Source organism: Pseudoliparis swirei, chromosome 5 (genome assembly GCF_029220125.1).
Source record: "Pseudoliparis swirei isolate HS2019 ecotype Mariana Trench chromosome 5, NWPU_hadal_v1, whole genome shotgun sequence".
In the NCBI taxonomy this organism is placed as follows: domain Eukaryota; kingdom Metazoa; phylum Chordata; class Actinopteri; order Perciformes; family Liparidae; genus Pseudoliparis; species Pseudoliparis swirei.
Window position 1 is genome coordinate 13844547 of NC_079392.1, and position 14155 is coordinate 13858701.

A 14155-nucleotide genomic window follows, 5' to 3' on the forward strand; every position below is an offset into this window, starting at 1 on the left:
AGAACCTTCCAATACGTAGGACCCTCTAACAGGGAACCAGGTGAAACATTTATAAAAGATTCTATCAGAAACTAAAAAGGGACATATATACAACAATACAACTATGCATATTCAAGTGTAGAGTTATGTAAGGGTGTACTAATTATATGTATATATATATATATACACACATATATATATATATACATATATACATGCATATAATTAGTAGCACTTAATATATCAATCAAATAAACACATAAATGTATATATCTATATATACACATATAATTAGAACCACATAACTCAACACTTGAATATGCATAGTTTTATATATATAAATATATCTATACATTTGCATATATATATATATATATATATATATATATAATAACGTGCACATTAACTGCATGTAAGCATACTAAGTATATTAAAAGTAAGAATAATTGAGTATTCTTTTTTACAATGCAAAAATAATTCGATGTTTATTTTCCCTTTTTGCGACATTACACAATGTTTACATTATAGGCTACAAATAAAGTGTATTATTATTCATATCAACAATAACAACAATGATAATTTTAATATTGTTGCAGTTATCAAAAACACAATAGTATTGTTATTAATAATAACACCATCATGAATAATAATAACAACAATAGTAATAATACATCTTAATAATGATTTTTTTTTTCTGTTATACTTCTGAATTATAGTTAATCTCAAACCAGAATTCAGTCCATTTGAAGTGATACTGTTCCATACTTAATAACATGACATGAAGTGTGACTGTTACCCGTCCCATCTCTCGGAGTTTGGTGAGCATGACCACAATGGTGGAATTGTGTTCCCACAACATCCTCCAGAAGTCCTCCGTGGTCTCGGCTAGCGGGCCCTGCGTGGCCATGTACGCTTTCTGCTGCCTGCAAAGAGGAACAGAGCCACGCCTAAGTTTACTCCTCAGGGTTCTATTTATACTTCCATCGTCTTCTGCCACAGCCATGGTCCTGGTGCAGAGGAATAAGGATGCAACGTCCACTCATATTACTGCCATCTTAAAACAGACGGTTTTGCCCAAGCTGGGATGGGATGAGTTTTCTTAGTGGACATGTAGGCTTTCTTAACCTGCCGGAGGCCCCTAGTGTTCCTCCTCCTGCTCCCTGTTAGCATTGCCACATTTGAGGAACAGCAAACAGACCAATCCAAGCCTCAGACATGCCAAATAGCAAGGTTTTTCGCCCATCCAACACAAACCAAGGTTAAGAGAAGTCTCCAGCTTTACACACACCCCTTTAAGTGGATTTGATGAGTCAGCTGTTGCTGACGTTTGCACTGATATCTAAATGGTTTCGCTTGAACACAGACCCTAACCCCTAACAGCACTGTTAAGATGACAGATGCCATCCCAGCTGCTCAGCCAGAGCTCTACGGGACCTGCCCACCAGGGGGCAGCGTTGAAGCATGCAGCAGAGGAGCTTGGGTAATTCTCTCAAGCATGTTGGTGCAGAACACATACTGAGTCATTCTGTACACATCAGAGCTTTTTCATTTGTGCGTGTGTGTGCGTGGGTGCGTGTGTGCGTGTGCGTGGGTGCATGTGTGTGTGTGGCAGTGGTGGCTTGAGGCCCTGTGGTTTTTGGTAGTGAGTCCACCTCTGTCCTGCTCTCAACAACCACAGGAACTATTATTTGAGTACTTCATAATACAGCAAACAAATATAAAGGTATGAGCCACAGCCTCTGCATGTTGCTGTGGTTCTGGCGATGCTGCCTCTTTCCTCGCTGCCGTTCTGGATCAATCACCACTGCTGAATAACTAGGGGAACTTTGACTTGGAGCAGTTTGAGTTCCAGTCGTGGGTCACATGTGGGAGGTTGAATATAAGAGTTGCTGACCTCTGTGCATTCAAAGTTAACAAACTGCTGAAGAGCTTTAACCAACTAATGTTGCTCTATTGTTGTGCTGATGAAACAACGCAGCAAGGGCACCCTTTGGGGTCAGTATGAGACCACAGGCTGTAGATAAGAAGTGGACGTAGTCATGGCGACGTCACCCATTGGTTTGTGCACTGATGTTATGAAGCCTTGAGTTCGGACATCTAAGAATACGACCGTCTCCATCTTGGCTTTTTGCAACTGATGAAACAAAAGTTATTATATTTGGACTGCGGAGGAGTGACATAGAGACAATGTTCTCGACTCTGGTCGAGACAACAACCTGACAATCACCTTGTAGCCCCGCCCTAGAGCAGAGCCGGCTTTATGGTCTGTTTTACTCTAAATTTCCATAATTTACGAAATGAACATCATGCTGTATTGAAGAAGACTTGAAAATAGAGATTGAGACCATGAACTCATGTTTACAATTAAACCAGAGCAACTGACGTTGTGTAACACAGGACTTTTACAGTTTTGTTATGGAACTTTCTTACTTAAAATGGTTTATTTAACCCCAAACCATGATTTTCTTCCTTAACGTAACCAAGTAGTTGTTTGTAAAGAGTATATGTTTCCCGTGAACACAACGGTTTAGTTGGAAAAGACACTGACACATCCAAAACTGACGCTAGCGGGGGAGCCTAGAGCATCGTAGTTTGAAGCTTAGCAGTTCTGACCAGGCGTCGGTATGTGGTGGTTGGGAGTCACCATCTCTCAATACTTTCTGACTCCACGCCTCCCCGTGTGGGACGAGGAAGTCGTACATTTTTTGAGGACTATTTTCAGCTGGAGATTAAACGGTGTTTGTGGGATTGAGTCTCAATAGAATACAGTGTGTGTGTGGTAATGAAGGACCATGTCAGCCAGTGCAATGGGACTGGTAAGCCGACTGCACAGTTTTAAGTGCTTTACTATCGACCCATTCACTGCAGCCGCAACACGCTGGCAGGGCCGGCTCTAGCCCTTTGGTTGCCCTAGGCGAGATTGAGTTTTGTGCCCCCCCCCCACACACACACACTTTCTTTTTTATTATTTTAAATAATAAAAATAAACTGTTAAGCATCTGTAAGGACATTAAAGCAAATTATGACCCTCTATACCCTAACTCTACACTCTACAAACAAAAGTGCTTTTATGGATACTGTACGTACCAATACAAAATTAAAAGGTTGAAGTTCTTAGTAGTTGTATCCCCATCTTAAATAATCGAAGATGAACAGTTGTTTCTGGCATTTCTATTCAGCTTCAAAATTGACAGCATTCAAATTTGACTCGTCTGGACTTTCTAATGGCAAATTCGTTGATGGTATCATCAAATGATATTTTACTTGAGACCTCTTGGTTGATGCTCATCAGCCCATTGAGGCGTTCCTGACTCATCGTTGACCTCAGGTAGGTCTTAAGTAATTTTAATTTAGAGAAGCTTCTTTCAGCAGACGCTACTGTCACAGGTCGTGTGACAGCAATTCTTAGGGCCACCCACATATTTGGAAACACTTCTTCAAGTTTCTTCTCCTTCAAGTAATTCAGAATTTCCATTGTCATCATGCCGGTGTTACACCCCTACTGGTTTTCAAACCTACTGGTTTCCCTGCGCGTGCGTGCGTTGTGTTAACATCTGCAGCGGGGCTCTGTCTCGCGCACCAGATTCACACATTCACAAACATATTGCTGGAGATCTTCAAGCCACAGTTCATATCCATTTCGGCGATTACGATTGTATAAGTGAGCAGTGCATCACAGCCACGTATGAAGAAATAAATTTTAGAAAAAATAAAAATAAAAAGATCGCACCGACCTGGGTTGGATCTCTTTCACGCAAAATAAGACCGCACTGAAGGACGCGTGGTCTATACGCTGCGCCACCAGATATTACTTCCAACCCAGGCAATTTAGAGCCGTGACGTAACTAATGTAACATAACTTAACGCAACCACCCCAAATTAGGAAAATATCGACAATAACCATCAATTCAATCTAAAAACCAGGTTGACAAGTAAACGTGTGGCTGAAGGGGCGCCCCAGGATGATCATGATTAATAAACATGTTTTAATATGCTTGTTATTCTAACTATGATTCATGGGAAGTAGGTCTAAGGGCGACACTCGAGTGCGCCCCCAACCCATTTGTCGACCTAGGCAGTCGCCTCGTTCGCCTATAGCAATCGCCAGCCCTGCACGCTGGTCTGCCACTCGGTGCAACTTGGAGTCGAGCATCAAGGACCCTTTTTACGTCACCATCCGGAAATAAGTGGATTCACCCGCTCTACTTCTGGTTTAAAAAAAAAAGTTTTTTAGATAACAATGAACTCAGAGGAAGAACATCTATGAGGCTTTGATAATTCCTCAGCACTTGTTGTTAGAGTCATCTCATTGTTGTTTTGTGTCTGCACAAGCAATTTATTGCCGATAAGAAGAAATTTCAAATTTAGTAACCTGTACTTACTATGTACTGTCAGTGTTGATATGCTAAGTTGAAGTATATATGTATAAAGTATAAATCTGGCCATAATTTCTAACAGTCATAATAACACTGCCCTCACAAAGTTAAATGCCTAGATCTAAGACCACGGCAACATCACCGTAAAAAGTGTTTGAACAGATTGAGGAAATTTAAACTATCAAGTAGATAAGAAAGGTTTAATGCCTTTTAAATACTCCCTAACTTAGAGATATCTAATATACTGGTGTCGGCCTGCTGTTGAAACCCCATGGAAAAGTTCCCCATGCACAAGATCCCAATAGACAAGATCCCCATGGACAAGATCCCTGTGGACAAGATCCTCATGGGCATGATCCTTATGGGCAAAATCCCCATGGAAAAAATCCCCATGGAAAAAATCCCCATGGGCAAGATACCCGTGGACAGACTCTGAGGTGAATGACTGGGGCCGATATACCTCGAGGACACCTCACTAATCACCTTGATCATGTCAATCCCCCTGTAATCCGTCCTAATCCACACTGTGCACTTTAAAGGCTGAGCTCAGGGAGAGTGCTGGAGCTCCCCGTTTCTCACCACACTATTAAATACTGCAACAAGAATTACAGTTCGGATTCATTAGCAGAAGCTCTACTCTGCTTGTGCACTGGAAAGTACTTCCAATTAGGGTGTACATTTTCCTAAAAGGCATGCTTCTCTAAGAGGCCTGTGATTGGCTATTTCTCTGACGTGCGACATTACCAGTGCTGACGTCCAATATGCATGTTTGGGTTGGAAAATGAGGCGGATTGTCGTCCCCTCTCTGTATTTAGCTGAGACACAGACACACACATATACAGGACTGTCTCAGAAAATTAGAATATTGTGATGAAGTTCTTTATTTTCTGTAATGCAATTAAAAAAACAAAAATGTCATGCATTCTGGATTCATTACAAATCAACTGAAATATTGCAAGCCTTTTATTCTGATTTATTGCTGATTATGGCTTACAGCTTAAGAAAACTCAAATATCCTATCTCTAAATATTAGAATATCATGAAAAAGTATACTAGTAGGGTATTAAACAAATCACTTGAATTGTCTAATTAACTCGAAACACCTGCAAGGGTTTCCTGAGCCTTGACAAACACTCAGCTGTTATAAATCTTTTTTTTTACTTGGTCTGAGGAAATATTAAAATTTTATGAGATAGGATTTTAGAGTTTTCTTAAGCTGTAAGCCATAATCAGCAATATTAAAAGAATAAAAGGCTTGCAATATTTCAGTTGATTTGTAATGAATCCAGAATGCATGACATTTTTGTTTTTTTAATTGCATTACAGAAAATAAAGAACTTTATCACAATATTCTAATTTTCTGAGACAGTCCTGTATACACACACACACACACACATATATACACACACACACACACACACACACACACACACACACACACTAAAGGATGGTTCACAGAGCCAGAGATGGTCGGGTTCCATGCAAATAACTAAGAACAACTAAATCTGTATTCAAATGTCACGACGCGTATTTGTATCTGTACTTGTTTTGAAATATAATTATATATATTTTACAGCACAGACACTCCAAACGGACCTCATGCATGATATTCTTGTCAGACGCATTCCAGCTACATATGTACGCGTGGCACCAAAGAGTAAAAAGAAGAATCTTTCAGTCATTATTTCACCGACATCTGTGTCCTGACGCCCATGATTGAAAAACTCTTGTGGACACAGAGAGCAGCAGCACTGCAGCGGTAATCGGTTTGATTCTCTGGCCTGTCAGCCATCTCGAACATGCCATCCATTCACAAAAGGTTGGAAAAGAAAAACAGGAGGGAATTAACAGGCCTGTCAATAAGACCAATTTGTGTTGACAACTGACAACGAAAGAATGGCCGGTGGTCCAACTGCTGTCAGCTGCCAGAATAAAGGTTCACTATCACCTTCTTCACCAGAGCTCCTGGTTCAGAGTAGCTCTGCCATCCTCTGTCGGTGTCTCATTGTGACACCCTAATGGCTCCTGAAGGACTCACCTGTATCCGTCGATGAAGCTGGCGTTGATGTAGTCGGAGCCCTCCACCCCTCTGATTGGCTGCAGGCAGACACGGGTGGACTCGAAAGGCATTATGTTTACCAGGCGGTTCTTGAACTTGTTGCACGGCAGGTTGGCACTGATGAATCTTGAGGTATGTGCTTTAGAGTTGGCCAGTTTCTGAAGACAGACACAGAAAAGGGGGACACATAAGTCTGTGATGCCCCTCAGCTCCACTGTCTGCCCTCTTACAGAGCTACTACAGAGTGTGGTGTGTTAGCAAGGTTGTTCAAGGGTACACTGAGCTAACACTCTTATTGATGTACTAAAAGGATGCACTTTGAGTTGATCCGCTTTCCTTGACTTCAAATAAGCCGGATGGAAACTCCTCCTGAAGACATTGAAAAGTCAAAACAACCTCACACCCACACACACATTTGTTGTGAGCTGACGTAGAGAGGCAAGCAACGCATATCAAGACGGGAGAATTAAACTTTTGACAGCAACCACCCAATTGTTGTTTTTCTTTGGGGGGGAGGTGGATAAACTGGCTGGCTTTGCTGACTGGCACAAATGTGATTCCTCTGCACTGCAATGGCAAGTGTCAACTTGAGAAGTGCTTGCAGAAGAAATTCACAGTGAGTTGAGAATCAAAGCCTAATTATGCTCTGTCCAGATTTATGTTCGTCCTGCTTGTTCGAACCAGCGGCATGATTTGGGTTGTGTGGAGGGTGGGCGCCGTGCTGCAGCTCATCCTCATAAACCAAGTAACCCACCAGGCCTTATCTTAAGGGCCGTCAGACATCCAGTCCGCCCCGGTCCCTCTCTCACCCCCCCCCCCTGCACTCTTACTCTCTCTCTCAATCTCTCCCTCAGCACTCTTCTTCTCCCTCTCTCCATCTCTCCCTCTGCACTCTTTCTCCCTCTGCACTCTTACTCTCTCTCTCTCAATCTCTTCCTCTGCACTCTCCTTCTCCCTCTCTTTTTGCATCTGAGATATTGTATTCATGAGAATGGACCACATGAAACCACAATGCCTTCAGCCATGACTTTCCCTGACATGGAGGAATACAAATAAAATGTCAAAAGTGTGGAAACTACTGTGTTCTAACAATAGAGCACACATCTCCACACAGGGTCCATAGGACCTGGCTGCGTCTGGAGTCGGTCCTGGCTCCTGCCCCCCCCCCCCTCGCCCCCTTACCCCTGCTTGCTGCATCCAGCCCCTCGTTTGGCCCTTATTCATACATTCCTGTCATATTCATTAAATGTATTGTAACTGTTCATCTGTACACATGACATCTATTGCATGTGGGGAGAGGGGTACTCCTCTGTTGCTCTCCTGATGGTTTCTTCCCTTGTTTTCACCTGAAAGGGTTATTTCTGTTTTTTTTCTCTTGTCCATTTCTGTTTCTGATTTTGGGCGATAGAAAATAAACTGAATTGAATTGAAACCTGGTCCCAATGCACCTGCTCTCATATCTTCACATTGTTCTCTGGTTAGTCTTATAAATGGCAATGCTTATATTCCATAAACAACTGTTCATAATACCACTTGGCTTCAAAAAGTCTGTCAATTAAGACAAACACAGCAGAAGCAAGTTTAGTGATCGGAGTGACACTATAAAGGACTTTCAAAGCTGCACAAAACAAAACAAAATCCCAAAAGGCACCACCGACCTTAAACTCCAGTTCCATGGCGGTGACGGTGTCTCCGGGAGGGATCTGGGTGAGCTTCTGGATGTGGGCGTATAGGTTTCGGGCGGGGACTTCTGTGTTGCCACAAGTTGCAGCTTCCAGCAGGGCCTCGTGGATGAATATGTATTGGTCCTCCGTCTGCACCATGTAGTTCCTCTGAGCCCGCATGCATGTCACATGACCATATATGTCCACCGACTTCTCGTGTTTCATCCTCTCCAGCATGGCTTCGATCACGATGAAGCAGCCTGTGCGGCCCACGCCGGCACTGACATATTACAAAAAGATGCTTGTTTACCGTTTCGCAGATAAATGACATATAGTCAAACAACACTTCCACTTATACACTTCCTACAGTAAAACAATTAAGTCACCATATCAACATTGCACCAAGACTAAAATTAGATTAGAACCAAGACCAAAACGAAAAACAAAACAATAACAATCTCAGTTTACAGTTATTGCAGAACATCAACAAAGGGATTGCACTTGTTTGTTGCATATTGTCTTCAATAACCTCGTTAGCTGCTTATTAAAACCTTCCTTTGTAGATTATAGAGATGTAAAGCCCGGAAACTGTTTCTGTGACATAATGCTCCATGCATATGACCCCTTCTCCTCCACATGCCTTGTTTGATAATTGTGCGGATTTCCAGATAATAATTCTTCCGAAGACAAACAATGGGGTTGTTTCAAACCAGTTATGAAGCTAATCTGCATCTATCCTCATTCTTCAGCCATGGTATCTAGTGCAGTAAAGCTTCACAAATGTACTCTCCTGTAGATCAACATTCCTTCTGTAATGTTTAAATCTTCCCTCCTCTTTGGTGTCTATTGATGATCCAAGCACCCTCTTTAAATCAGCATGTGGCATAAATTCCCCTCCATTAAACAATTAAAATCATCTATAAACCCCTAGAATTTGCAGGATTATGCACATGTGTAAACCTTTCTGCACATTCAAAACAAATGTTGCTTTGTTCTGACATCTTGAGAATACATTTGTAATATGTGTATACTGAAGCCTTTGTGTGGATGTAAGTGGTGGCTTACCTGCAGTGGACCACCATGGGTCCACCGTCTGGAGGGTTACAGGACTTGACTCTGCGTAGAAAGGCTAGTGTTGGGGTGGGATACTCGGGCACTCCATGGTCAGGCCAGGCCATGAAATGGAACTGTCGAACCTCTCTCTTCTCACTCGAGCCATTCTGTTGGAGCACAGATACAGTCATCAGCCCGAGATCCCCACCAGCAAGGAAGAACTACATTAATTACAATTTCATAGTCGTCTATTTTTCGAAGAACGTATTGTTTCGAAAACAAGAAGCTTCAGCTTTTGTCAATCCGTAACCCAATTGTATGTTGTCCAAACTATGTCTCATCTCGACGTATTTGGACGGGAAATCGTACAGATATAAACTTTGTAAATATAAGAACAAGTTGTGATCAAGAAATCCGTGACAATTGTCCTGCAGGAATGAGTCCTAAACCCCGAGAATGAGTCAGCAAGCTTAAACCTCTGAGAACATTTTTTAATGAGTTTTGGTAAGATGCCTGAAATAAGGTCTGTGGTTTACACAAGCCTCACAGATTTTAAGTATTTCACCAAGGACGATATCATTTTTGCCAATATATAGACAGTCAGGGAGAGGAGGCCGGCATCATCTTGGCTCAGATGTCCCTGTGACCTCTGGCTTCAGCCACCAGATGGGAAAGAAAGCCGGATGCCATCCCCTGTAGCTGATTCATAGGAGCCTGATGACGCCTGTTCAGCCCTTTTTATTTGTCACGGAGCTCTTCGGTCACATCTAAATATTGATCAATATTCATTGTGTTACTTTTTCAATGTTTTTGAAGGATTTGTTATTTCTAGTTTGACTATTTGGAAATACATAGAGTTTTAGCAGTAAGGGCAACTGTGGGTCAGCAATCAGCAGGTCCGTCTTTCAATCAGGGGTTTGAAGGTTCAATCCCTGCCCTAGTCGATGTGTCCTTGAGCAAGACACTGAATTGTTCCCTGAAGCTGTGTCTACGGTCTATGAATGTAACATTATTGTAAGTTGCTTTGGATAAAAGCTTCAGCTAAATGACATGTAAAAGTGGCCAACATACTGAGACCACCTGAGTATGTCATCACAAATTGTATCATAAATGTTGTACTTCAGTGTCTTTACATTCATTTCATACAACTTGTAGTGAAGCGCAAAATAAATTAAGTTGCATCAATATTACAACTAAAATGATGTATTTCATCTACACTTTCTTTGGAATGGTAATGCAGTTTAGTTTACTAACAATGGATTCATATATCTTTGCTTCTTACCATTTCAAAGAATATTGATACATGGAGGAGCTATTCCTGATACATTTTGGGTATTATTGGGTGTTATTTGAGGCACTTCTTCAAGGGCATAGGTCTTTAAAGGTAACATGCCCTATGTCGTTTATAAAAAAGAAAAAAATTACACTGAATACCCCATGATTTGTTAATATAGCCATAAACTTTAATTTACATAAATGCATCGCAGTAACTAATTGATAAATCACCAAACGGATTTCTGTGAGAATCTCTTGAGCAGCACTCGAAAGCATGAATCAAACCCTTTCTAAAGGGTCTTTGATGAATGAGTGCACTGGTGCAGCACTGCCAGGGGGAAACCAGCCATCATCAAATCAAGCGTAAAGGTATTGGAACTTTTATTCATAACTCTCAGGAAGCCAGAGTCTTCACATTGTCATCATTCGAGCACCAAGACACTCTTCTGCTTCAAGTTCTCTTCTTCGACTCTTCATGTTTTGTGTCATTGACATGACAGAATATCCATGGAAACATCGGCAGGTAGCGTGTGCAGCTCGGCTCCGGGGAAGACAAAGAGAAAGCTAGAGACTTAAAGATGTCATGACAGCGAGGAAGAACCGTGTTTTGTTCTCTTACAGGCTGAATCAATGATGAATATATTCTGCCGTTTCAGCTGGGGAATCCACTGATAAATTGTCATTACTAGATTGGATAGCATATTCTACTGCATGTTCAATCATATCCAACTGCCGCTTCCGCTCCAGTCGCACAGCGAGGGGGACCCGTTCTAGGGAATAATGGGATCTGAGACTCCACCTAAAATTTTCTGTTTTATGATATTTCCTGGATGATTAAACAGACTAATGTTGAAGGTTCTCTGAAAATATACATGTGTACAATCAGGGTTCTCACCTTGTAGAGGGCGAATGTGCGCACGCCGTACGTAGCCAGCTCCACAGTGTCCAGCATGGTCACCTGGATCATCCCATATGTTTCTGTGCCTCGACTGGGCCAATACTGGTCACATTTCACCTGCACACAGACACAAGTCAATATTGGTATGTGTAGGTTATAGAGACAGAAGGAGGAGAACAGAACTGAGTCGTGAGAATAATTGCTATATGTGGTTCTTGTTCTGGCCTTCTAGGGATGGCTTGGTGATGTTGTACACATCTCCTGACCATCCATCTGTCCATAAATTCATTCCACTCATTGGTGCAGGGCGGAAAATGTTGAAAACTACAGGTTGTTTTAGGTGACATTAAACACTAAAATTAGTAAATGTTGTTGTCTTCTCTTTCCTATTGGGTGCTGTCCTTACTATGCAAAACACACATTTCTGATACCAGTAAATGTGTGCAGAAAGCCGTTTAGTGCCTACACTGAACCTTCCTGTGAAGACGGCTCCACTGGTCCATTCTATCAGATGGCAGCAACATGACAAAACGGTTAATAAGAAGATGATATGGTGAGCTGAACTGTAAGTTGTTTTATGTATTGGTGCATACTGGCATTGTTGTTACTGTGACATAATCAGTAAATCTTTAATCATGAAGCAGTAAACATGAACAGACCAAACCGATGACTCAAGTGACATCACTTGGGGACATTTACCAGACATCACGCAGCTCCCTGGAGATACTCGAAAAAGGCTTTAAATAACTTGTATATGTCGTAGTGCTTATATTTGCAGGTATGGTCAGAGGCTGAGCGGGTTTTCTCTAATTTGGAAGAGTCTGCAGTTCAATGTGTGTGTTAAAAGCAGTGTACAGCACGTTGAGTGGTCGTATTACTAGAAAGGCACTAATGCCAGTCCACTCCCCAACCTTTCACCATTTCTCCACTACACATAGAAACAGATTTCAGTGTGTAAAGTTTGTGCAGTTCCAATTTAAGTAGTCGGGCTGAGCTGATGGATAGAGAGTGCTTGCTGCGGTAGTGTACATTGGAGTTTAAGAGCTTGTTCTTTGAAAACAGCTGCCCGCTGCTGCTCCACAGATAAAAATGAGTTTAAATTAGCACTAATATAGCACCCACTGGTTTCCTAATAAGCTCTTTGGACTCCCTTCCCTCTAATATTGAGAACAGGGCGTGTAAAAGCATTACACTACATGCTTAAGTTCCTCATGCACTTTCCTAGCATTGTAAGGCAATGCAAAAGGAACTTGAAGCGGTGCAGAGTTCAAACGTTCAGATTAAAGGATCATAAAACAAATTGATACTACCAGTGTGTGCCCTGCTGGTGTTGCCAATGTTATTCCACTGTTGACTGCATCGGATGGGTGCAGAGGATGAGGGGGTGAAGCAACATACATGTGATCAGGACTTGTCCTTTAACTCCCACGTAAAACAAATCTCAAGGATGGCATTTTTTCATCTATGTAACATTAAAAAAATTACGCACATCTCGTCTCAAAAAGATGCAGAAAAAATAGTTCAGGTGTTTGTTACTTCTAGACTAGATTACTGCAACTCCTTATTATCAGGCTGCTCTAATAAATCTCTTAGGTCCCTCCAGTTGATCCAGAATGCTGCAGCTCGTGTTCTCACTAAAACTAAGAAAAGAGATCACATCACTCCTACACTAGCTGCTCTGCACTGGCTACCTGTACAATCAAGAATCACATTTAAAATTCTTCTCCTCACCTACAAAGTCTTGATTGGTGATGCACCATCATATCTTAAGGAGCTTGTAGTACCATATTGCCCCACTAGAGAGCTGCGCTCACTAAATGCGGGGCTACTTGTAGTTCCTAGAGTCTTAAAAAGTAGGATAGGAGCCAGAGCTTTTAGTTATCAAGCTCCTCTTTTATGGAACCAGCTTCCACTTTCAGTCCAGAGGGCAGACACAGTCACCTCATTTAAGAGTAGACCTAAGACTTTCCTCCTTAATGTGACAGATGTGTTGCCGCTACGCGAAAAATGCGCTTCATTTGCTCAAGCTGAATTTTTTAACTTGTGTGAAACATTGGTGTGCCGCTGTGTCGTTACAGCCAATCAGCGTTGAGATGCTCCTCCTGATATTACTAACGTCATGCCGCTGTTGAATCAGAAACTACGGAGGATAAGTCGATAGTCTGGAAGCGGCCGTCGTCCAGACACAATTCCTGGAGGAGCCAAGAATATGTCTTTCAAGTCATCGTGGGCCAAATAAAATGGCCTTATGTTTGACACCTGGGCACTCCACCACTGGCCAGGTGTACGCAAAAGAGTTGATGGATAGCTGTAAAAATTCCTCGTCTCCATACTGGAAGGGAAGACCTCCATAGTGTGACAACACAGTAAGCAATAGGGGACAAAATGCAGTCATTATGTCATTCAAAAGTCTAGCCAAAGCGGGTTACCTTACTGTCTGCCTGAAGAGACTTTGACGGCCGGACGATTTACTGCGATTTATAACTTCAGTTCTAGAACAAGATATGTTTTTTCATTAGCTATTTTACCCATTTCAAAGCCTGCTTCTGGCAAACTCACTTTCATTTTAAGAAAAGGTTTTCCAGGTGGGTAAGGACATTTACAACATATGATTGGCTGCTTTTCACAGTATTTTTTTCCCTGTCATGTGGTTTTAATAACTGTAAAATGCGGCTACCAGGATTTTGTAGCTATGAAGGTCTGGAGCCCACAGGCATTTGCCCCACTGTGCCCCTTTTGCCCAGCTAGGAATCCAAGCCTAGTGCTGTCAAGTCTAGCCAATCAACACTGCCAACAGTCTTGCCATTGTAAAAATCTGACATTCGTCTGTCTCCCTGTGATGGCCATGAGG

The 14155-nt window shown here is 42.0% G+C and overlaps 1 protein-coding gene across 1 annotated transcript in view; it reads right to left on the minus strand.

The window, feature by feature from the left end:
* The window catches only part of ptprfa (protein tyrosine phosphatase receptor type Fa), a 114504-nt gene that overhangs the window by 5813 nt on the left and 94536 nt on the right, over positions 1-14155 (minus strand). Inside the window, exons 19-23 of the mRNA XM_056414274.1 lie at positions 11302-11421; positions 9144-9298; positions 8073-8358; positions 6394-6572; positions 776-902 (exon numbers count right to left, since the gene is read on the minus strand). Of these exons, the coding sequence (XP_056270249.1) occupies positions 776-902; positions 6394-6572; positions 8073-8358; positions 9144-9298; positions 11302-11421 (867 nt within the window). The remainder of the gene's footprint in view (positions 1-775; positions 903-6393; positions 6573-8072; positions 8359-9143; positions 9299-11301; positions 11422-14155) is intronic.